General features: G+C 37.2%; 1 protein-coding gene across 1 annotated transcript in view; it reads right to left on the bottom strand.

Moving 5' to 3' along the window:
- ADAM28 (ADAM metallopeptidase domain 28) overlaps positions 1-25,441 on the bottom strand; it is an 87,911-nt gene that overhangs the window by 34,011 nt on the left and 28,459 nt on the right. The window contains exons 2-9 of the mRNA XM_014533083.1: positions 22,840-23,003; positions 16,466-16,569; positions 9,338-9,414; positions 7,826-7,904; positions 6,556-6,632; positions 4,319-4,511; positions 2,597-2,674; positions 1,618-1,689 (exon numbers count right to left, since the gene is read on the bottom strand). Of these exons, the coding sequence (XP_014388569.1) occupies positions 1,618-1,689; positions 2,597-2,674; positions 4,319-4,511; positions 6,556-6,632; positions 7,826-7,904; positions 9,338-9,414; positions 16,466-16,569; positions 22,840-23,003 (844 nt within the window). The remainder of the gene's footprint in view (positions 1-1,617; positions 1,690-2,596; positions 2,675-4,318; positions 4,512-6,555; positions 6,633-7,825; positions 7,905-9,337; positions 9,415-16,465; positions 16,570-22,839; positions 23,004-25,441) is intronic.

Genomic DNA, 25,441 nt, shown 5'->3' with positions numbered 1-25,441 from the left:
TCACCATCCCCTACCATTTTCCCCCATTCCTTGTTCGTTAAGTCAAAACCCTTGATGTCACTGACTCTTCTCTTTTATATTTTTGTAATTCTTATCTCCACACACGTCATAACCCTGTTAGCTATTCTCAATAGACCCATAATCACTGCTTTTTCTCAAACCACCATCATCTCTTGCCTGGATTATGGCATAATTCCCCTGTCTCATCTTGTTTCTGCCCTTGCTTTCCTTCCTTTTATTTTCAACACAATGGCCAAGATCATCTTTTAAGAACCCACATCTGACCATGTCATACCTCAGGCTCCCAATGTTCTCCTCACTCATGACGTCCTTACACAGAACCACCAGGCCTTCAGGTTTGGGCCACTGCTACCTGTCAGATGGCATCTCCTCTCACCCTTGCGCTGGTTTACTACATTCTGGCCACAGTGGCCTTTCCACTGTTCCTCAAACATGACAATCTAGGTTCTGCCCTCAGGTCCTTTGCTCTGCTTTGCACACCTCCCATTAGGGTCAGAGAGAATTCCTTCAAGTCTCTACTCAATTGTCACCTTATTAGAGAGGCCTCCTATTTCACATAGCACCTAAGATGAATCTCTCCTCTCTCTCTCTCTCTCTCTCTCTCTCTCTCCCTTTCTCTCTCGCTTTATTTTTCTTTATAGCAATTATCACCATCCTACATACTCTTTATATGATTTATTTGTCTCCTTAAAAATGTAAACTCCCCTGAAGCAAAGGATATTTGTCATTTTTGTTTCTCACTTTATTTCTGTAATCTCAAAAAGTACCTGGCACAAAGTAGATGCTCAAAAAATATGGCCAGTACTTGGGGGTTTCCTTAAGAGGAGTGAGTCACCATGATCTTTGTGGTGAGAAGACAAAATAGGACCTTGGGCACTGAATCCACCTTTATTTTCTTTCTATCCTTAGATGATGTGTAGGTCACCGCAAAGTGACCAACCCTTTTCAACTACGCAGGCTAACTATATGTTCAAGTAATAAACTAAATATTAATATTTAAATATTTTAAAAAGGTTAGATTATAAAATCATGTTTAAAGAACAGATCAGCAATTATGTAATCAAAATGGGCTTGAAATCTGACCAATCTAAGTTCAAATTTTATTTCTATCATTTTTCTAATTTTGTGATTTTAGAAAAGTTACTTTGCTTCACAGAATCTGATTTCTTTGCTATAAATTAGGTTTGATAATATTTTAGTGTTGTTTGATGATTCAATGATATAATTTATTGAAAGATGTTATTGTGCCACAGCTTGCCTTATTTTGCTTGTTTTATTTTCTTCCCGTGATTGGCTTTCCCTTGAGACTTGTTTGTCAGAATTTTTATACTGGGCTTTGGGAAAAGAAAAACCATGCAGACACCTTGTATACCTTCATGGAGCTGAGACTAGTGTGACAAATAGGTGAGAAATGTCTCTGTCCTGTAATATTAATATTTAATTAAGTTGCAAAGGTTGTGGTCACCCTTCAAGAGGCAGTCATCAGTATTAGTCTTAAGAGTGTTGACTTTCTTTCCCTGCTTCATGAGTACTCACAGAAACACCCAATGTTACTGCCTAGCAAGAGTTAAAATTACATCAAAATAAATATCATACCATGTTGACGTAATTGGCCATCTCAAACACCCTCTTTCTTATTTTCTCTGGATCTTGATTGTACTTTTTAAACTAAAAGACAACCAAGACGAAAAAAAAAATGGGCATTGATAGGAATAAACATAATGGGAAGGTTTAAAAATAAAGACATTCTCAGTTTATTTTACTTATCAGTGTTTATAATCCATGATCAGTTACAAAAAGTTAGAAACAAATGCTTCCTTATTTTTCAAACCATATTAAAGCATTTTAGGAATAGAGATGATGTTTCATCCCCTAAAGTACTAACTCAGTGTAAAGCTTTAAGGTGTTATTACAAATGTATTTCAGTTAAATACCATGATTCCCTAATCTGTGCAGAATCAGTGCTAGGAATAGATTATTCCTTAAAAAAATATGAACAGTAAATGAATTTGGTATAATAAGAGAGGTCAAAGTTTTAGAGTCTGAACTAATTAACTTGTGTTATCAAAGCACAGAATTTTTCCTTTGAGATCATACATGTGTGTCTCTGATTTAGAACACACAATATATGAAAATGCATTCTTATAAAAGAAGTTAGACAATGAGTATTATAAGAAAGCGCTTTTTTTCCCCAGAAGATCCTATTCATTAGTCCTTTATGTTTACCACTTCCTTATGAGCATAAATTCTAATTTACCAATGATTTAACTAGTAAACAGAAGCCAAAATGACAAAGAAATTTAATTGGTAACTGAGTCTGGAGCTCTTAAGATAAAAAGAAAGGACATTCGAGTATAAAAATGTATTGCATACATATCATATCCAGTGCCCATTCTTGGAAAGAAGAAATCGTATCAGTCTAATTATATGTCAAATTTTTCATAGGTTCAGAACAATTGGTAAAAAAGAATTACTCATAATCATGATTTTTAAAAACCAATCCATAGAGCTAATACTCACATAATAAGTTAAGGTAGGAGGGGATTATAAAAGACGCATTTATTGACATAGTTACCTCACCATTATCCAGGACCAAGTAATATTCTATGTATTTCTTTTGTTCCCAAACTTTCCGGTCATGGTCACTTAATTTCTGCAATCAATATAACAAGAAAAATTACTAAGACAAGATCTTTCTCTGCAAGATTCTTTCTTTTATGAGATTGGTTGTTGTCTGGGGATAAAGGAAGATAAGATTATGATGTTAATTCTAACTAATAAGCCAGAATTATCTATAGACAGGCTCAGAATGTCAGGGCTAGGAGAGATGTCAGCGATATGCTAGCCCAACCCCTTTGTTTTACCAAACAAAGTGATTACACAACTAGTAAATAGGAATGCTGGAATTAAAAGTGTTCAGAGGTTTTTGAACAGTGGACATTCCCACTGTCCTGCTATGAAATAGACAGACTTTGACTTCAGGGTCCTCCTTGTGTTTTTGTTGTCGTTGAGTATCCTTTTATTCCTGTTCCAGTGAACACCCGCTTCTTTACCAATGGTGCCATGCCCAAAGCCACGTGACACCTAGTCTGTCCTTTTCTTCCCAGAAAGAGCTGGATCTCTTTCCTACATTCTAAGCCTCCCTATTTTCTGTTCCTTTTTCTCCACAATAAAACAAAATAACAACAATGAAAACATATTTCATAGTGATTGTCCCATTGAAAAGTAGCAGACATTATTTGTATTAAATAATAAACCATCAAAGTTTATTATGTTGCATTTCTAGAAGTGCTTGTCTTTTAACGGGTAAATAAGTTTCCATTAACAAAAAAGAGTCCTGAAGGTAGACTTTTAGCTATTATCTAATGATAATACTTACCTCCCACCCTCCATGGGAGCAATAAATTCATTAGCAATTACTGTGCACCAGCAATGCTCTGGGCACTAGGGATAGAGCAGTGAAATAGACATGGTCCGTGCACTGAAGGAGCTCACAATAGGCAAATAAACACAGACATATCAGATGGGCATTATGAGGGCCTCCGTTATTTAGAGGAAGAATGACAGTGAGAGGAACTGAGAAGGCATAGCACTGGTGAGGTAGGAGGGAAACGAAAGAGAGAGAGAGAGAGAGAGAGAGAGAGAGAGAGAGAGAATGGAAGCATGGTTATTTGCACATGATTAGCAAGGAATTGAGACAGAGACAAGAGGTCTGTACCAGCTCAACCAGGAGATCAGCATTCAGGTAAGAGTGGTTCTTCTGGCTGGTAGCAAACACCCAGCACATTGAACCCAACAGAGATTTGATTCTATTCGGACCAATTCTGCCCACTGCTTATGGGTTCCCCAAATGTTTATAAGAGATGATCTTTTGTAACTGAAAGTTGAATTCCATATATGAAAGCACATTCTAACCTGCCGTGGGCAGATCCTATATTTACCTTCCTCACTGCCACATCCTCAGCACCTATGGCAATACTTGAAGAAGGATTTGTTGAATGAGTTCATTCATGAAGACAGCAGGATATTTTACCTCAAAGTAATAATAATGCTTTACACTGTTGCTGTATGTTAGAGTATTGTGAAAGTTGCCTGCTCCTAGTTGATCCATAGTACTTATTAAATTAAATAAATCAATGTGCAATAAGGTTTTAATGTCTCTATAACCTATTAGTTTCAACAATGACTGTAAAGTTTCAGCAATGTGCAGTTGCTAAGACTAGAACCCAGGGCAGACAGGACTGAATACATGAGAGTGCATGAGAGTATTCCAAATAAAAAATAGAGGTATGCATACGACCAGACTGGTGGCAGGTGGGGTCACATTCTTCCGAGATGTATGTGCCCATATCATGTCATCCATCCCACAGGTGCTGGGAGCCTTCTTTTCATCAGGATCATGCTTGAAGAGTGCATGCTCCTGTTCATCCTGATTTGCAGAGCTTAAAGGTTCAATGAAGTACCTTTCATCTCCCTGACTGAAGTAGCCCCTAAAAAACATGAGAGTCCAGGCTTCTTAAAAAATATTTCTGCATTTGAGTGCAATAGACTTAGAGACTCCAAAAAGTTACCATTGCCAAAACATTCTAAGCTCCTGGCAGTAGAACACAGTGTAACATTACAGCTGAAGATCTCCTTAGAAATTATCTAGACTTATTCTCTCTATGAGGAAATGGAACCTATGGGGGAGAAATGACTTCTGCAATGTCCTATAGCTAACCTAAGTCAGAGCTGGCACTAGAATAAAATTTCCTGACTTTTGGTCCAGTGTTCTTATAATTCCCTTGCCTTGTCTGTTCTCAGGTGTACTGAAAATGGAAGAGATCTGTAGTCTAATATATCAGGGTTAAAACTCTGGGCCTATCACTTATTAGTGGTAATACCAGGGGAAATTACTTAAACTCACATAGCTTCATTTTCTCTATCTATAAAATGAGAATAACAATACATACAATAGAATGGTTATAAAAATTGAAGGAGATAATATGCAAAGCAGATGATCAATGAATAATGCCAATATCATCTTAATTCTCTCTGCTGAAGCCCCAAGCTAAGATTCATTGGACCACATTTAGGGAACACCCATTATTCATTAAGCATTGAACTAGAGGCAGGTGGTAAAGAGAGTCATTGTCTCTCCTCTCATAGAGCTTATATTCAAATGAGGAAGATAGATGTTGAATAAATAATTACATTTGACCCACAAATATATATAATTATATGACATATATGTAATATACATAATTATAGCAGATAATTTCTAAGAAGAAAAGCACACGAACATACAATAGGGCAAACGGATTTATTATACATAGAATTAGAAGAGTAAGAGGTGACGGGAGAGATAAATTGGGGGATTGATTGCATTCGTTTGCATAATGTGGCAGTAGAGAGAGAATGTAGTGAATAATCTCAGAAAATATTTAGAACATATAATCAATAAGGCCTGATAATGGATTAAAATAGGTAGTTGAAAGGCAATAAGTCATCAAGAACCTAGATTTCTGTACTGGGCAAGTAGTTGGTTGATTATTTACTGTGATAAGAAACACTGGATAAATACCAGATTTTAGAGAAAATCACTAGCTTCATTAAGATTTCATTAAGATATACAGATATGGAAGAGATATGGAGATAAGAAAGAAAAAATTAGATATTCAAGTCTAGGTATGGGAAGTCTGGATATCTTATTATTGACAGATACATGGGGAGTCCTTAGTACAGAGAAAAAAATGGATAAGCCTGGACAGGACAAACTAGAGATTTTCGAGTAAAGAGAGAAGGTGAAGAGGAGCTCCCCTTTCCTAAAGGCTCTGACTTTAAAATTGGGACTCAAAACCTATATTTTGAAAGCAAGCAACCAATCAAAGAAAAGCAACTCAGAAAGCAATTCAGGTTTTTAATTTATAAACTACTATCAAGAGGGGCCATGTTTCTTTCAAATTTAAAAATTTTTAGTCCTTAGAATTCATATTTCCCTATAGTAACATTATATATATATATATTTTAGAGGCCCAGTGCATGAATTCATGCACCAGTGGGGTCCCTCAGCCTGACCTGCAGGATCAAGCCAAAACCGGCTCTCTGACATCCCCCAAGGGGTCATGGATTGTGAGAGAGCACAGGCCAGGTCAAGGGACCCCACTGGTGCATGATCGGGGCTGGGGAGGATGCGGGAGGTTGGCCAGTGAGGAGGGACCACAGGAAGGCTCCAGGGCATGTCCAGCCCATCTCACTCAGTCCCAATCAGCTGGACCCCAGCACAAGCTAACCTAATGCTTGGAGCATCTGCCCCCTGGTGGTCAGTGAACATCATAGTGAGCAGTTGAGTGGCCTTAGCATATCATTAGCATATTATGCTTTGATTGGTTGAACGTTGACCGGGCGACCAGACACTTAGCATATTAGGCTTTTATTATATAGGATATATTATTGTTGGCACTATTACAGATGTTCCACATTTCTTTGGGTTTATTAAACATATATACACACCCAATCATCAAAGATGCATACAAACTATTCATGAAGTCTTACCTTAGACCTCTACATGTGCTGATGCTAGCTTCAGAAATTTTTGCATTAATAATATGTCCTTGATAATAACAGTCATCCTAAAGAAAAGAGAAAAGGGATTTTATAAAGGAAAGTGTGCATGTTTTTTAGACCATTGCTACATTTAAAATTGAAATTTTGAAATAGGATCTATAATGCTTTAAAGTCATTTTATGCTGAATAACAATCAACTTAAAGATAGTAAAAACATTTTTTAAGTTTCTTATGGTTGAAATCTTTAATATTTAGGTAATGATCCCAAATGCTTACAGATTGCTAACTAAATGTTGGTGTAAATGTTTGTGTTGCAGATAAAGGAAAACAGGTTGAATACAGCCTGGAAGCAACAAACATAGATGTATGTTTAAAACCTGAGCTCCTAAAACATTAGACATTTATTCCTTTCTTTGACTAATCAGTCAACCAACCACTCATTATTTTTTTAACAAGTATGAGTTCTTTCCAATGAATGTGTTATTTCTTGATTTATCTAAAGAGTTTCACCAGACTAATTGGATTAGTACAGCACTCTCTGCCTCTATCAGCAAAATGCCCAACACGAACCCTTTTTCTTGTGTCTGTGCTCCCATCAAGTAGACCTTTCTACTTTTGGAAAGATGAAATATTGGCCTATGTAAACCCCTGTGCTACTGCATAATTTTATAATTCTAACATTGAGGAAATAGTCTGGACTTTGAGAGACTAAATGATTTAGTGATCATATGTAATTTTCTACTCTTCTAATGAAAATAAGAAGCTCCTTCTGTCCACTTTCCTATAGGGAGCCCTTGAAGGCTGGAAAGGGTTACCATGTTTGTAAAGGAATGACTGTTTTTGTCAAGCTCTCCAAATGATGGAGGATCAATCAAGAAATTACTACTAGCCTGGCTGGTGTGGCTCAGTGGTTGAGCATTGACCCAGGAACCTGGAGATCTCAGTTTGACCGCCCTGCCCTGCCCCAGTCAGGGCACATGCCAGGGTTGCAGGCTGGATCCCCAGAAGGGCGTGGGCAGGAGGCAGCTGATCGATGATGTTTCTCTCTCATTGATGTTTCTCTCTCTTTATCCCTCTCTCTTCCTCTCTCTCTAGCAATCAATTTTAAAAATATATTTAAAAAAGAAAGAAATTACTATTAAATAAAGCAGTGATGCTATACATGCTGCTTCCCTTTCACTACTTGTTTGGCAATGACTGCATTTGGATGTGTGGGCCGTACCCCAATTAACAATAAATCTAGGATACTCCATCTTACCATGATCTGTGGGCTGGAGGTGACCTCCTTTCCTGTGGAATTATAATGTGTTTCCGTGTAGCCTGGTGCCAGGAGATCCCTGGAGACAAAGAAAAAAGTCATAGTTACTCATGCTAATTACAAAGTTCAGTGATCAAAGTGAGAGCTTTCCCTGGGTGTGCAGTGAAGTTCTAATTCCTGAGGACCTCGTCCTAACCCCTTACAAGTTCAGGCAGTCGTGAGTAGTAGGGAACAATGTCTGCTTTGTTGTCCGACTTTGCTTACTGGCCTGAAGAAAGACTTGAGGAAGAAATGAAACTGAGGGGAAAGTTGGTAAAAAGTGGCTGAAAAAGTGCTGTTCCTCATCAGTTTAAGGTAACTTCATTTCCCCTAGCCCTTCAGTCACCAGTGACTGTTCAAGTTTATTGAAAATTCCCTTGCTTTTGGCAGTTAGGGTCCTCCCAGCATTTCTGCCAAGCCTTCTTAAAATTCTTTCAATTACTCTCTAGAAAATAGGAGCCTTTCTATATTTTTAAAAGAGGTAGGGCAAAGAGAAAAGGAAGTAATGACTGTGTATTAAGTGCTATCTCTGTACTGGCCACTGGGTTAGACTTGTTACATGAGTCATTTAATATAATCTTTTCAACAATCCTACAAAATAAATATTATTCTCTATTGTTTGGATGAGATTAAATAGTTCAAGTGGCATAGAATCATTTTTAGGTCTGCCTTAATCCCAAGCCTGTATTCCTTCCATTACAGTACACTATTTCCAAACTCCAGACAGTTGTGATTTTTTTTTTTTGCAAAAGGTGATATTCTATTTGTCTATCTTGCTGACCTATATAGAACAATTGAGGGATTGAAATAAATTGAAAGCACACATTAGGAAATTGCTTTTGAAATAGTGTATCTATAGGGTAATCAGGATTTGGGTAAGAGCTTAGGTAGTGAAACTTGAAAAGAAATGTTGAATTTTGATGAACTAGATGGAGAGGTAAGAGCCTAATGTAACATATGAAAGAAATGGATGGGTTAGTGGGCAGCTGAGTAGAAAAGGCATTGGTGTTGAAATCAGGAGAGCCCAACTCTGGTTTTACCATTGACTGGGTTCTTTGGCCCTAGAGTTTATTTAACTTTTATATGTCTTATTTTTTTACCAGTGAAAATGGTTGCAAATTGCTTTAAAATCTAATCTTTCAGTGTTAGAATAATAAAATGAAATAGTGTAGGGGAAGAGTTAAAAATCTATAATTATTTCATTGAATTTGATAAAATGTATGTCTGTTTGCACCTCATTTAGTTTGTCTTATTCCTAGAACTATCAAAATACTAGTAAACAGTTGTTTTACCCAATATGTTTCTACTACTTCAGTAGGAACAAATATTCATTGAACCTCTTGGACCAGTAGAGAGCAAAAGCTGATTAGCCAGGGTTTACGTGAGACATAAGTAATAACAGACTCAATTAGCATACTTCCCACATGCTCGTTAGCTATTGGTGAGGATTATATCAGAAGTAAAGACACTTACTTGGATTTTTTCAAATAAAGCACTGCCATTTTCCCGTTAACTGTCATTTTATACTTCAATTCAGTTTCATATTTTTCCTGCAAAAATGTAAAAACATTTGCTGGCAATTAAAAGACACACACAAATATTTCTTTTGCTAGGTCTATCTGTTTAATCATTAGCAAGCAACGCCTGCTTTTCCTTAACATTAGTGTGTATAATGCCAAATATCTGCTTCTGCCTCTCTTAACAAATCTAACAACTTTGCCAACTAAGTAGATAAATTACGTGAGACCTTTATATACATCCATCTTTTCCTCCATCCATTCATTTACCCATTCATGTATTTTACAAATATTATTTGAGTGCTGGTTATTTTCAAGATATGGCTTGGTTCTGGAAATTCAACTTGAAGCAATAAAAATTAGTATTTGCTGTCAGAAAGCTTATAATCTTGTAGAAAACAGACAATAACTGTGAGTTATGTTGTATGATAAATGATATAAAAATGGAGGCAATGTGGGATGTCTAACATCTTAAAGGAAGGGAAGGTTTTCCTGAGGAAGTAATGCATGAGCTGAGATATAAATTAGCCAGGTGAAGCAGGATAGGGAAATTATTTGAGAAGGATTCGTTTGCGCACAGACCCAAAGACCTTTAAGGATCTCACTGATGATTTCTAGTGTGAGATCTTCTTAAGGCTAAGCGGAGGTCAGAATATGGGCAAAACCAACAAGAATATGCACCCTGGGACAAGAAGAAGCCATCAGGAAGAAAAGAGTCTCAGGTATTCAGAGAAAGAAAAATATCACCTCAAGTAAACCATGTGGATTAGGAGAACTATCTTAAGTTTCAATTTATGTCTACGGGAAGAACTATAGAGGACTATACAGGGTACTTTAAAAATCGCATTGGGTATTGAGTTTTGGTTTTGTTGTATAAAACTAGGTTACTAGTCATGGTTGCACACAACATCTAAAAATTCACTGGGAAGTGCCAAGACATTGCTATTAAAGAGATCTAAAAATGGTGACAACATGTGATTGAAAACCACTTATGATGGACTGAGTGCTCTTCCTTCTGCTGTTGCACCTAAGCCAACTTTTCTTCTCCCTTCCCTCTCCTGGCCACAACAGTACCAGAGCTCATTGAGGGACAATAGTGAATTAGACCCATAGGTCAGGGATATCATGCAGAGATTTACCATCTCCAAGGTCAGGTATTTTGGCCCATATTTCCTTTCCATTATCAATTATTGGTGTCTTCCCTGGGGTCAAAAGTGCATGACTCTAAATATCCTATACTGTGGGCCTAAAGGTGGGGAGGCTGCTGTAATTTAGTTCATTTTCATAAATAACAGGAGGTGGGAAAAATCCTGAGGATAAAAAATAAAATCCATGGGTAATTGCTCTAACCACTGATTAGAAAGGCCATCTGTATATATAAAACCCTGATATGCAAATAGAACCAACGGTGAAACAACCAAACAACTGGTGGCTATGACGTGCGCTGATCACCAGGGGGTGTGTGCGGAACATGGCGGGCACTGGCTGGGGCGGGATGGTGGAGCAGGTGAGCTGGAGCGCCAGACCAAGGCGGGGTACTGGTCGCTGTCATTGGGGCGAGCCTCTGGTGGTTACTAAAAATTATTTGCTCCCATGCGCCATTGGTCCTGCTGGGCACTCGCACCCGCTGCCAGTGCCTGGTGCCAATCCTGATCGCTTGGCGCTGTCAGTGGGTGCGAGGGGCAGCTGCCAGCCCTGATCGCCCCTAAGGGCTTCTCCACCTCCCCTTGCTCCTTAGGGGCAATTGGGGCAGTTGCTGCTGCTCATACCCGCTGCTGGTACTGGCCCCAATTGCTCTGTGATGTCAACAGGTGCAAGTGGGGCCGGTGCCATCAGCATGTGGGAGCAGAAGCAGCAGTAACGGGGCTGTTGGCAGACAGGGGACTGGGGCCCACAATGGGAAGGACCGGGCAGGAGACATGGAGGAAGGGCCGAGACCCGCCTCTGTGCCCACCACAGTCTCAAGGCCCACAGTTCCTTTCAAGGTGCACAAATTTGTGCACTGGGCCCCTGGTATTTTATAAAGGAATTGTATCTAGAATATATAAACAACTCAAAATTCAATAATAAAAAACAAAACAAAGTCCCAATTAAAATGGGCAAAGATTTAAACCAACACAACATTAGATAGATAGATAGATAAATAGATAGATAGATGATAAATGGCATATAAGCACAGAAAATAGTGCTCATTATTCATTAGTTATTAAGGATTTATATAAGTTAAGGCCAAAATGAGACATAACTACACAATGATAAAAATGGTTAATTTAAAATTTGGACTTATCACTGCCAGGGGGAATGGACAATGACACAAGTTGAAAAAGGCTAGCAGTTTCTCTAAATATTTAAATATACACCTATCAAATGATCAGCCATTTCACTTTTAGATATTTACCAGAAGAAAATAAAGAATAGGTCCATACAAAGACATGTACACAAATGTTTGTAACAGCTTTATTAGTAATATCCTCAAACTAGAAGTAATCCAAATGTTCATCAATAAGTGAACAGATAGATGGCAAATTGTGGTATCTCCACACAGTGGGGACCTACTGGGCAATAATAATATATACAACAACATGGAGGAATATTAAAGTCATTTTACTGAGTTAAACTAGCCAGCCAAATATATATATATTTTCTAAAAATTTTCAAACTAATCTATAGTGTGGATAGCAGATCAGTAGATGCCTGAGTATGTGGAGGGTTGGGGGTATGCGTAGCAGGGAAGAAGGGATGCAAAGGGCATGAGGAAATTTGGGGGATGTTGGATATCTTTATTATCTTGACTGTGGTGATGCTTCACAGCTGTAAAAGAGCTGAAAATGATCAAATTGTACACTTTAAATATTTAAAATTTATTGTATGTAAAGTATAACTCAATAGAACTGCTAAAAATAACAACTGAAAATTACATGTTATCTGCACTGGAAACAAAAAGCTGGATAATTTCAAGTAGGACCAGTCACGTGAGACTATATTTCATTATCTGTGAATTTGATTTGATTTTCTAATTTGAATTTGAATTTGATTTGATTTTCTAAACAAATACCTCCAAGTTGCTATTGAAAAACTGGATCTGGATCAATGTATGTGGGAAGAACCTTCTCTAGTGAGTCAATTTATATTTATGAACAAAAGCCTATAATAACATGTTCACTGAAGGACACTTCTAATCCTAGCACTGAGATTCCAGCTGAGTGTACCCTACGAGGTTCAACTGCAAATAGAGGTGGAAGGCCAAATCATTCAGATATCACAATCAAAGAGCACTGAGGCATTTTGCATTTAAAAGACAGCATTGTCAAAAGAGAGGCTTCAATAAGTAAATTTTCTGATAGATTTCATAATCGACTGAAAGAAAGTGGCTAATAATAATTTTAATGATATACCCAGAAAAGTGATATATATCTAGATGAAAGGCAACAGCAGGGAAGAAAACCAGAGTCTGTATGAAAGAGAGTGCACTGGACGAGGTTATAACTGTACTTCTCAAGTACAAGTCCACAGTGAAGAGCAATGCCTGCTAATAGGAAATGTGCCCAATTTGTGTTCTATCTGGGTTCTAAACTAAAGGTTAGGAGAGGGGGAAAGCACCTTGCTTTGGAGAGAATCCACTAGAAGGAAATGATGTGAAGTCTATTGAATAAGGTTAGTTGGTCATAGATGTGTGTGTGTGTGTGTATGTGTGTGTGTGTGTAAATTTTCTCCAGAAAAAATGCCATGGCTAAGGTTTAGAGTGTGTACTAAGAGGGCCATAGTCATGGATGATCCAAAATATGAGCAGATGTGTAGATCTATGAGATCAAGATGATGCCCATGGGCACACGTGAACTAGCAAAAGAAACCCTACAGGTTCCAGGGAAGATCTTAATTCATGCCTTGCCACAACATACAGAAAATCTGAGACTTTTACAAACCCTGGTGGACCCAGCTAAGGTCTAAAATTGTTCCTAATAAGAGGAAGCATTATGCTGCAAGATATTTTATTTTATGGCATGAGCCAAAAGCAAGACAGTTTTGGCCTCTAGGAAGTGTGTGAGCTGGAGGCTGAATTCTAGGAAGAATAGTGACCACCTTTTGAATATAAGTTCCCAACATCCGGGACTTTGGTTAAGTATCTGTTGAGTAAATGTTTATGCAGCTGTTTGGGCAATGTACTCCAGTTATACTCCTTTATTCATTTGTCCATCTATCTACTTATTCACTTGTTCATTTATTCAAATACTTATTTAGTTTCCCTATGCTGTGTATATAAAATACAATAATAAATATAATCTATAATCACGAATAAAACATTCAAGGTTCTATCCTGATGTTTAGTGGCCCCTCCAGAAAGTTTTCAAAGGATTATTTTATTCCAACTCAAATTGTAAGTTAAATAGTCAGTCACAATAAACTTAGGAAAATGGAGCCAAGCTTCAGGCACAGCTGACAGGTAACACTGGTGCCTGAGTCTCTGGTCCAGTAGAGGACAGAGCTTTATAATAATAAGTACATGAGTCCTCCTCTTCCGAGGCTCTAAGACATGGTTAATCTAGCCTGAGACCTAGGGGGCATCGACGGGATGCAAAGATCCCCTTGGTCACATACATTATGAATTCTGGATGTTTCAAGTAATTGCTCATCAGTTCTTTGCACAAGAAAGACCAATAGTTTCAATACAGAATCCACAAGAATAACCTCCAAGACCTTGGCTTATATCGATGGCAGTATTTTTATTAGTCATAATCTGTACTTGAGCAAAAAGAGAATATTCTATGTTAGGGAAAAGAATGTGCCTGCATGGCAGATAGGATGCCACTAGCTTTTCTAGACATGTTTAGTAGACAAGTGTGATACGGCAGAAATCAGCAACTCTGACAGGGCAGGATTGAAATATCAGACATGCAGCAGCATTGGGGTCTTATATTTTAGAGGGGACAAGGGCTGGAATCCCAGAGAGACATCTCTGGTATGTTTCTAGATGTTCACAGGGAAATGACAAAAGCCACATGTATGATTGCCAGATAAAATACAGGACACCAACCAGTGAAATAAGGATGCCAGATAAACAGTGAATGACGTTTCAATATCAGAATGCCCCATATAATGCAGAATATTTATAGTAAAAAAGCATTAATGGTTTATCTGACATTCACATTTAAGTGGATATTCTGCATTTTTATTTACTAAATCTATAGGACAGAGACTGAGAGATGAGGGTGAAAGAGGGACAGAGACATGCCAAAGACATAGAAAACACTTTTCTTGTTGACCTGGGCAGTTTCAAACCAGAAGACAAATACATACACTCTCATAGAAACACACACATTACACACATCACCACTAAAATAAGATAGACAGAAAAAAAAATCCAGAGCCAAATGGTATAACATTGACCATGACTAAAGCATGACTTTAGAAAAGGGGTCTATCTATCACAAAGAATGTAAGATGGCCGGGCCAGAGAGGCTTAGTTGGTTGAGCATAGTTACATGCATCGAAAGGTTACTGGTTCAATTCCAGGTCAGCATACAGAATTGAATGGGTTCGATATCTGGTCGGAGGGATATACCTCTCCCTCTCCCTCTCCCTCTCCCTCTCCCTTTCACATATTCTCAGGTGAGGATTTGAAATTTTAATTTAAAAACTTTAATTCAATAACTCCATAAGAAAGGGCATACAAGCTATGCACACATATTTTTAAGAAAGGCCTTCAGGATACCCAGGGCGACTAAAAAGGAAGTTATGCTGAGAAGCTGGAAGATAACAAAATGGCTTAATAAGCCATAGCATTAAGTATAAAATGCCTTAAAAGTTGGTCATATGAAGTAGAATATGATAGGTTACATAGGATAGCATCAGAGCAAAACTTGAACAGGGAGTTAATTATTGCATTCTGCTTTGATTTTTGTATAATTACCTCAAAATAGCCATATGAGATAAGCACTAATGTTGCTGTCATCTCACTTTTCACACAAAGAATTTGAAGTTCCTGTGTGCCTAAATTTACACAGGGAAGATTAGCAAAGCTAAGACATGAACACAAACAGGCCCTCTAATTCAGATCCTTTGCATTTTCCCTGGGGATCAGAAAACCATAGTTTCATACTGCCAGTTAACAGAACCGCTGACTAGATAAATATGTATTTGCAGTAAATATCAAGCACATTGCATTCATCTACTCAATCATTTAACAAATTGGTTGAACATCTAGTATGTGCCAATAACTTTCATTATGGTTTTTCATCAAGATAGATTATTCGAAAGCTTAAATTTATTTTTATAGTTATGAGGAACTCGCTATATAACTGTGATGAAAAACACTGGACATGTACTCAAATTGTTCTCCAAATATTCAGTGAAGAAAGGTATCTGGCATTATCCAGGGGGGGAATATGAGCTTCCATCTCACAATAGAGGATGCAAGTTATTATTTATGTCTCATATATCTGAGCTTTCCCGATGCCCCACAAAAGAGTTCCAGGTGTAGAGAATTAGAAAATTATTGTTGAATGAATCATTAGGTTGTAGCTTTCCTCTTTTGACTGAGAATGTGTCATTCCATTAATTAGTAAGAATTATACAGACTTTAATAGCTGCCTTTTTAGAAAGGACAGAGGAAAATGTCATGTTTAATTACAGTAATTAATCTTGGTATGCATATATGCATGCATTTATCCACAATACTTTATTTTCTACACCAGTTTTAAAGTTCATGATTTTGTTTATATGTGTGTGTATAAATAGAGAGATAATGAATTGTATCAAATTTCTTTGTGAGTACACAGAATAAATTATATATGACCATAAGAATGTTAAATTTTCCTCTCTCTGTAACCTTGGACAGTTTAATTTAACCATCAGAACCTTAATCTGAAAAATAAGGTAGAATATTACATTATTTTAAGTTTAATAAGTATAACAGGTCAAAAAATCAAATACAAATGTGAACATATGTGTATATGTATTTCTATGTTAAATATAATTGTATATTTCTATGTACACCATGTGCATTTATATATTGTATGTATGTGTATTTTGTATATATATATATAAATTCAAGATTTTTTGGTCTCTGTTAAATCAAAAGCTGTACCTGTTGATGTGGCTTCTTGACCTCTCGTTTATACAGTGGATGAAGTCTTCTGGGGTAAACCACTTCATACTTCTTTACTCCATGGAGTTCTCTTATAGCATTTACTGAAAAAAAAAAAGTAAGAGAAGGTTTAACTAATAAGAATTAATAGACTGGTCGGAAATGGTTATCTTTAATGCATTTCTGTGAATGGTGTCCCCCACCGAGACTTTGAGTTATGTCAGAGAGTTATTAAAGTGCAGACACCAAACGAGATCCACAAAATCAGAGACTTTCAAATCTTTACTTTAACGTATCCCTTTAAATATTTCCCCACTGAGAATATTTTTTTAAGTTTTTCCACTTCTCTTTGCTATCTTGGATCCCCGCAGAGGAATAGAGCAAACAGTATAGAGTCTATACTATAGACAAAAGCTAGTCAAGGAAGGCAGAAGCCAAATGAACCCTCTAAGAAGCCAAATCAGTGTCAGAATGGTAGAATTGAAGCACTCTCAAAACTACAGTGTTAGAAAAATGAAATAACTAATGGGTGTCATTTCAGATTCTAAGATATTTTCCTTGGGTTTCCCAAAAGCAATGCTTTACACTATTGAAAGAAACAAAGTCAGTAAGAAAAGGCTCCAATACCAGCGCCATGGAATGGGCAGGCTCTTTGCAGCACAGACACACCTTCGTTTTTGCATACAACACATGAAAAAAATATTTTTAAAAAATTAGAGACACAGACAGTTAGAACAGTATTACTGGCCTGGACGGAAATGTCTGAGTCTGCTGTTACCTTAAAAGAGAATTGAAAAGTTATCTCATTTAACCTCCTTTCTGCATCTTGAAATCTCATCTCAACATTGAATCTAGAAGTTATTTTTGAGAGATATTCAGTTTTTCCAAAGCTAACACTGGAATTTCTATTTTCTTTTATTTTTCTACTAGAGGCCCGATACACAAAATTTGTGCAAGGGGCTTGGCCCTCACAGCCGCAGTGGCTTGCCTCGGCCTTCACAGCCCCAGCTTTGTCCAGAAGGTCATCCGGAAGGATGCCTGGAAGGATATCCGGAAGGTCGTTCGGCTGCCCAGTCTAATTAGCATATTATACTTTTATTATTATAGATTTACCCACATGGTCCTGTCCCTGTTCTGTGCAGAGTGGAGCCTCAGGAAATGTCAGCAGATCTGCTCTCTGGTCGCTGAAGAGGCTGCAGGTCCACACGGAATGTAGATGCAGTAGGAACCAGGGCCCAACCCAGCGATTGACTGACACTAGGACTAGAAAGGCTTTAGTTGTCTGTGTAGAGTCGGAGGCTCTCTAAAGGTAACCCTAGCTCATTACACTACTCAAACCTATGTCCTATGATAATACAAATTTATGTTACCCTGGTTGATCTTTTAACAAATAGAACTGAGGATTTTTGTTAGTCACCTTGAATGACTGTACACTTATCCCAGTATGTCCCAAGAATAAAGATTTATTTTTAAAACATTTCTTTAGAAACTAAAGCATACATTTTCAAAATTCCTGGTGATGTCAATTTTATTATTTTAGGATGTCTTTATTTCATTTGATCACTCAGGAGCCATGTACATCTAACTTTAAAAGATAGAAAAAGTGATAAAAGTATCTGCAAATTCGTTGTGTCAAAAATGAGGTGTTCACATGATGAAACAGTTTTTTATTCAGTGGCCTGAGATTTACTCTTAGCAAGATTTCAAAGGCACTTAAAGCTGTGGCATCAATACTAGAATGCCTTAACTTTGGGTTTAGTTTGGTTTTTTAATTATTTGAAAAGAGAAGATAGGTTAAGTGATCTCTGGCCAATTCAAGTAGTCTACAATTTCATGCAAATACATACAGAATCCCCTATAATCTCTTCAAAGAGGCAATGCTCATTTGAATAAACTTCTAATCAGTTGATAAAATAAGTCTGGCACATAGTCACACTTCCAGAACCACATCTGAGGTTCCCTCAGTTACTTCTTGCTGTTACACAGATAATCACTGGCCCTCTTTTATTTCTATTTAATTAATTTTGGGTAAAAAAAAAAAACCACATTGGTTATAAACGGTTTTCATAACAGAAGTCCAAAAGCCTGAAGAAACATCTAATCAATCATTGTCTTTTCATTAAGTGAACATTTTGGTAATTATCACACTTATTTCAAAATAGTATGATGTTAAGAGGTAAGAAAATTACTCCTGCCAGAAAGTAACTAATGGTATCGGCACAATTCTCCACAGCCCCCTGTAACTCTGATACCAAACAAGCATACCAAGAGGCATGCGTGCTGGCGGGTGGCTTGTGTCCAATCAGTGCAGTTAGTCCCATTAATACAGAGCTCTTGAAGCCTTATATTCACCAATGTTGCAAACAGAGTAACTCTTTCTAAAACGCTATATGAAAAATCATTTTCATCCATAATACACATCATTTTGACAGGAAATATTATCTAAGCTGCCCTCGGGTCATAAAATAATACCTACCCAAATAATTCTTTCCATAAATGCATAAAGTAATACACATGCACATTCTCCTTCAGAAGTGGTGAGTAAGGAACAGGCTGATCTGACCAACACAAGTTTTCTTTGATATGCACTGATTAGTATCTAATCAGTATGCTTCTAATTAGTATCTAAATTCTAGGGTTTGGTGAAATTCGAAATTACCAGCTGATTCAAATATGGAGTTGAAGTATGTAAAATAGTGGAGAAATTTATTTTCAACTATTTTTTTGATGGCAGATCACTTTCCAATGGCAAGCAAAATAAATCAATAAATAAACCAGAATGTATTTAAAGGTCTTCGGCAACCTCTCACTTTCTTCAGTTTGAAATGAATGATTTCTAGCTCTTTCCAAACTCTTGCAACATTGTACATTCTCTTAAAAAGCAGATAGAATTTCCCTTAATGGCATTTGATTTTCTGAAACCCAGTAGGCCCTGGGACGAGTGTGATTTGAGATGTAATGAAAGACCCAGCAGCTAGGAGATGCAGCAGACCTTCATATTTTATGGCTCGTTCATCGTAAGGTGATAGAGATAGTTAAGCCTCCTCTCAGCAGATTACACAGGCTTATTATTTTGAAGCCTGTGGAACAAACACAACTAAGTGCCATCCAGGGATTACACAAATTTGAGCTGTAACACAGTATGTTTCTACTCATTCATTGGAATACTGCTTTCTCTTTCCCACAGGACTCACGTGCGAGACTGATTTTGACTAGCAAAACTAGATCAACAAAAAGAAATCTCTTAGTTTGGTTTAGGTTCAATAATTCTTTTATGTTAAAAAGTTAAAAATTAATTCTGTTGACAAGATTAATGTAACAGACATTGGTCTGGATTGCTATTTTATATTTTAATATGTTTTGGGCCACTTTGGATTTTAGCACATTTGTACATAATGACATTTTCATATGTTTTCAAAACTGCTTAAAGCATTGTCTTCCCAAATTGAGCACATGACATGAAGTCCTGATCAGGGTTCATGCCATGACACTGACTTAAGTTCGGGGTTCTCTGAACCCCGTCAACCCATCTGGTAATTTTAAACTTCATGTAGGAAAAGTGAGCACAAACACTGAGGGAAAAAACACATCTTAATTAAGTCTATCATTTGGCTATTAAGATGAAATTATATGTACTCTTTAGGGTCTTCTGGTCACCTTATGAAGACAAGAAAGAATTTCTGATTGGAAATAAAATAATTTCAGAAGTACTGATCCCCCTGGGTAATCTGCTGGAATATAGTAAAGACCATTTTCCTTTGTCAATGCATTTAGTTCTTCACCCACAAGCACCTGGCACATCCTTTTAAATATTTGTGTGTGTTTTTCCTGTGATGCAATTCTATAAGTTGTTTTTCTCAGGAAATTACTAAGCTCATTACAAACAGTTGGCCTGATTTTACCCCCTTCTTTTATTTCATTATATGAGAACTAGATAAATGTCAGCATCTGAGCAACACCTATTTATTCTGTGGATGATGTGAACAAAGAAACAAAATAAAAGAAGAGATAGGGAAATAAAACTGCTTTACTTCTTGCATTCTGGCTGGGAAATCAACTTATTGGAAAAAAAACATCAGAGTATTTCACTATGGGGGAGACAGTCTTGAAAACTCAAGATTATCACCATAAATGAAAGAACTAAAAATGTGAGCTCAAAAGGAACAGGACAAGCCAACTCGTCCCAATGATAATACAAAATACTTTCCAAAGCCTTCTGCAAAGCCATGGGCACTGCTCTGAACAGGACAAGGTGGGTTTTGATGAATTTCACCTTTTGAGTTGAAGATCATATTCATTATTTTAATTATGCTGAAGGAAATCTTCCATTTGATTCCCATGTTCTCAGAACATATATGTAAATATTGATTAAGGACACCTCTTTGCCTCTCATTTACATTGAGTTTTTACATCAGTCACCTGCCTTCTCCAAAAATAGATTAAAATCTGCCCAACTAGTTAGTAAAATTTATTAAACGAATATATTTGGAGAAGATAAAAGGCAAGCAGCTCACTGATGTATTTAAAATAACCTAAAAAAAAGGTAAACACCTACCTGGAACTGAAGAAAGAAAGAACGTGGCCACCAGAAGAAGCCCTGGCAACATCCTGGCCAGGAGTGTGGTGTCTGTCCTTCTCACTCAAACAGAAGTGCACTGCTCGGTCTTTCACTGCCACCTCTCAAGTGAAACCGAGTGAGACTCCCAGGCTCATTCTCCTCTCTGCTTCAGGAAGTATTTACTGAAGGTGTTGCACAACCTTGAAGCTGTGGTCCCGCAACAATGGCACAAGCAGGCGGAAGTTCTGACTGGCTCCCAGTTCTAAGATTACTTTGTCATGAGCTATGATTTATCTTTTCTTCTCCCCAGTGTCCCCACTCAAAAGTGGTGTGTTTCCAATATATTACCACCGCCCAATAAGCCACCATGAGAGAACAGCTTAGATGTACTTCTGGTTGATAATTTGTTCCCACTCCTGGGTCCCAGTAAGCATGCGTATACCCAAGAGAAGACTGACCAAGGAAGGATTCCCAGGTACTAAAGCTAATGTGCTTCCCTAAGCTCTAGAAACATAAATAAGCTAAGGAAATGTGCTAACCAATCTAATTTAACCAAAATCTAATAGAAGAATGTATGAGCAATGGACAGAGATAGTAGACATTATGTGTTACTAGGAAGTAGAATTCCTCTACTTTTAAGTTTGTAAATGCTTGATATACCAGCAAAATAGAAGTAAGTGATCAAGTTCGGTTTAGCAATAGCATTATTTTGATCAAGTAATATAACACTGCTTTATAAAATGAAATTGGTCAAGTATTTATTTCTAATTACTCATATTTATTATCACCATAAATGAAAGAACTAAAAATGCGAGCTCAAAAGGAACAGGACAAGCCAACTCGTCCCAATAATAATAGAAAATACTTTCCAAAGCCTCTGCAAAGCCGTGGGCACTGCTCTAAAAAGGACAAGGTGGGTTTTGATGAATTTCACCTTTTGACTTGAAAATCATATTCATTATTTTAATTATGCTGAAGGAAATCTTCCATTTGATTCCCATGTTCTCAGAACATATATGTAAATATTGATTAAGGACACCTCTTTGCCTCTCATTTACATTGAGTTTTTACATCAGTCACCTGCCTTCTCCAAAAATAGATTAAAATCTGCCCAACTAGTTAGTAAAATTTATTAAACAAATATATTTGGAGAAGATAAAAAGCAAGCAGCTCACTGATGTATTTAAAATAACCTAAAAAAAAAGGTAAACACCTACCTGGAACTGAAGAAAGAAAGAACGTGGCCACCAGAAGAAGCCCTGGCAACATCCTGGCCAGGAGTGTGGTGTCTGTCCTTCTCACTCAAACAGAAGTGCCTGCTCGGTCTTTCACTGCCACCTCTCAAGTGAAACCGAGTGAGACTCCCAGGCTCATTCTCCTCTCTGCTTCAGGAAGTATTTACTGAAGGTGTTGCGCAACCTTGAAGCTGTGGTCCCGCAACAATGGCACAAGCAGGCGGAAGTTCTGACTGGCTCCCAGTTCTAAGATTACTTTGTCATGAGCTATGATTTACCTTTTCTTCTCCCCAGTGTCCCCACTCAAAAGTAGTGTGTTTCCAATATATTACCACCGCCCAATAAGCCACCATGAGGTAAGAACTTAGATGTGTCTTGATAAATGTGTGTATTTATTATGATATGGATGTAGGTAAGGGCATTCCTGCTTTGAACCTGTGTTCCAGTTGAGTAATCCCTGTAATTTCTGAGATATTGGGAAATCCCCTTCCCTTTAATACATGCCTCATACCATCTAAATCTTGGGACCATTGGATACAGGATCTTCATTATATGTTTTTACTTAATTATATGTTTCTAACCTGCCATGCTCTCACAATTGCATCTGGAATGGGCAGAGAGGTACCACTCCTTCAATCCAAAGAGAGCTGTAGAGTCATTGAGAGCTGAGACACTGCCCTCTTTGCTTTCCTGTACCCAGTAATGTACTGCACAGAGTTGGCACAGATTCAATGCTTCCAGTGTGCTAAAAAGTATGTGTCATGGAGTTTAAAAAACTCAGGTTTAAACATGGTTGAACACATTCTGTCTCTCTGCCCGATTCACCACGTATACATATTGAAAACTTATCTGATCAAATCTCTACCACTACTTCGGGTAATGGAACAAACAAAAGCACAAAGAGTTTTGTACCCTCTAAGAGAAGACTTGCCATTTCACCTTCAAAAACTTTAAACATTCTTCATATGTAAATAAATAATTCAACCACTGAGAATCATCCTAAGAAAATTTTCTAAAATATAAAATGAGTTTTATGCCTCCATATGTCAATTAAATTATGTATAAAAGATAAAACTAAAATTAAATATCCCAAAATAAGAAGATAGGTATGTAACCTACTACATACCTACTTAAAGAAATATTAAGTCAATATTTAAACTAACCTGTACAATAAATTTTAATATTATGGAAAAGCTTTACATAATAATATCAGGAAAAAATAAAGCAATAAAATTATATACAAAATAATCAAACTTAAATAAAAACTTTGAAAAGCTATTCAGAGCAAAACACAGAAACAGAAAAAAAAAATCCAAATATTTAGAGAGGCTTTTGTGTTTTGTGTGTGTGCTGGGAAGATGTGCTCTTATTCATTTTCTTTCCCTTTTTAAAAAAATATTTGTATTGATATCAGAGAGGAAGGGAGAAGGAGATAGAGATAGAAACATCAATGATGAGAGAGAATCATGGATTGGCTGCCTCCTGCACACCCCCTACTGGTGATTGAGCCCGTAACGCAGGCATGTGCCCTGACTGGGAGTCAAACCATGACCTCCAGGTCCATAGGTCGACACTCAACCACTGCACCACACCAGCCAGGCTCTTTCCCTTTTTAAAAAATTTTAAGTAGTGGTTAGCATTACTTGTATAATTTTTAAATTATGTAAAATAAACAAAAATATATAATTTTTTCCCAAAATTATTGACTGGCCTTTCTATTAGAAAATAGTAGCTACTGAATATGTGGGTTTTTTAAAAATATATTTTTATTATTGATTTCAGAGAGGAAGAGAGAGGGAGAGACAGAAACATCAATGATGAGAGAGAATCACCAATTGGCTTCCTCCTGCAGGCTCCAGAATGGGGATCAAGCCCGCAACCTGGGTACGTGCCCTGACTGGGACTCAAACCGTGACCTTCTGGTTCATAGGTTGACGCTCAACCACTGAACCACACCAGCTGGGCACTACTGAGTATGTTTGCACACTGAATTAATCATTGAAAGAGGACCACTCTTAAAAAAACAAGCAGAGCTCTAGCTGGTTTGGCCCAGTTGATAGAGCATTGGCCTGAGGACTGAAGGGTCCTGGGTTTGATTCCTGTCAAGGGCTCATGCCTAGTTTTGGTGTTCGATCCCCATTAAGGGACATGCAGGAGACAGCCAATCAACGATTCTCATCATTGATGTTTAAATCCCTTTCTCCCTCTCCCTCCCTCTCTAAAATGTATAAAAATGTTTTTAAAAAGACACACAAAAAACAAAACAACAACAACAACAACAAAAAAAAACAAGCAGAGTCTCTGAACTACAAGCATGAGCACCTGAGTCTTAGAAGAAAAGAAGGAAAAAGCGCTGTTAGTCTTTTAAAGCCAAAACCAATGTAAAGACTTAGGGTTTCCTATTCTAACTTACCATGTAAGTAGATAATGTAACACAAAGAAAGGAAAGCTATTTTCTTTTAAGCTTGGTAAATACATTTTTACATAAGAAAATGGAGAGATTTTGTTATCAGCTTTCAGGTACATTTATGTAAAAAATATTTACATAAGATTTTACTTTCTTGCTTAGATGTTAATTTTATAATCAGCCAATAACCCTTTTACCCCTGAATTATTAGCTATGTGCTTAATATATACATGTTGCATTCCATTAGGTTCTTTGTAACATGAGTGGCCTTCCCTCTCATTTTACATCTAAATTAAAAGCAGTAGATAATCAGCAGAGACCTATTGGGTCCAATCAAAATGATGTACCATTTGATGTACTTTAACTAGCAGACAGGGGTTGGCAGAGCACTCTGTGTTCCAGGTAGAATAAAGATAGACACTTTCTAATTTTATAAATGTAATTCCTACATTCTCTGTGCTCCTTTGCTTACATACATTCGCTCCCATTCTCTTTCTGGTATAAGAACTAAAATTAAGACCCAATATTATGTGTCCCTCTACAAGAGGGCATGCATTGGCCTAACCACAAGTTTCCCTACTCAGCTCCCATGGATAAGGTCCCCTAGTCCAGTGGTCGGCAAACTCATTAGTCAACAGAGCCAAATATCAATAGTACAACGATTGAAATTTCTTTTGAGAGCCAAATTTTTTAAACTTAAACTATATAGGTAGGTACATTGTTATTAACTTAATTAGGGTACTCCTAAGGCTAAGGAAGAGCCACACTCAAGGGGC

Source organism: Myotis brandtii, unplaced genomic scaffold (assembly GCF_000412655.1).
Source record: "Myotis brandtii unplaced genomic scaffold, ASM41265v1 scaffold94, whole genome shotgun sequence".
NCBI lineage: Eukaryota > Metazoa > Chordata > Mammalia > Chiroptera > Vespertilionidae > Myotis > Myotis brandtii.
This window is presented reverse-complemented; position numbering and strand designations above follow the sequence as displayed.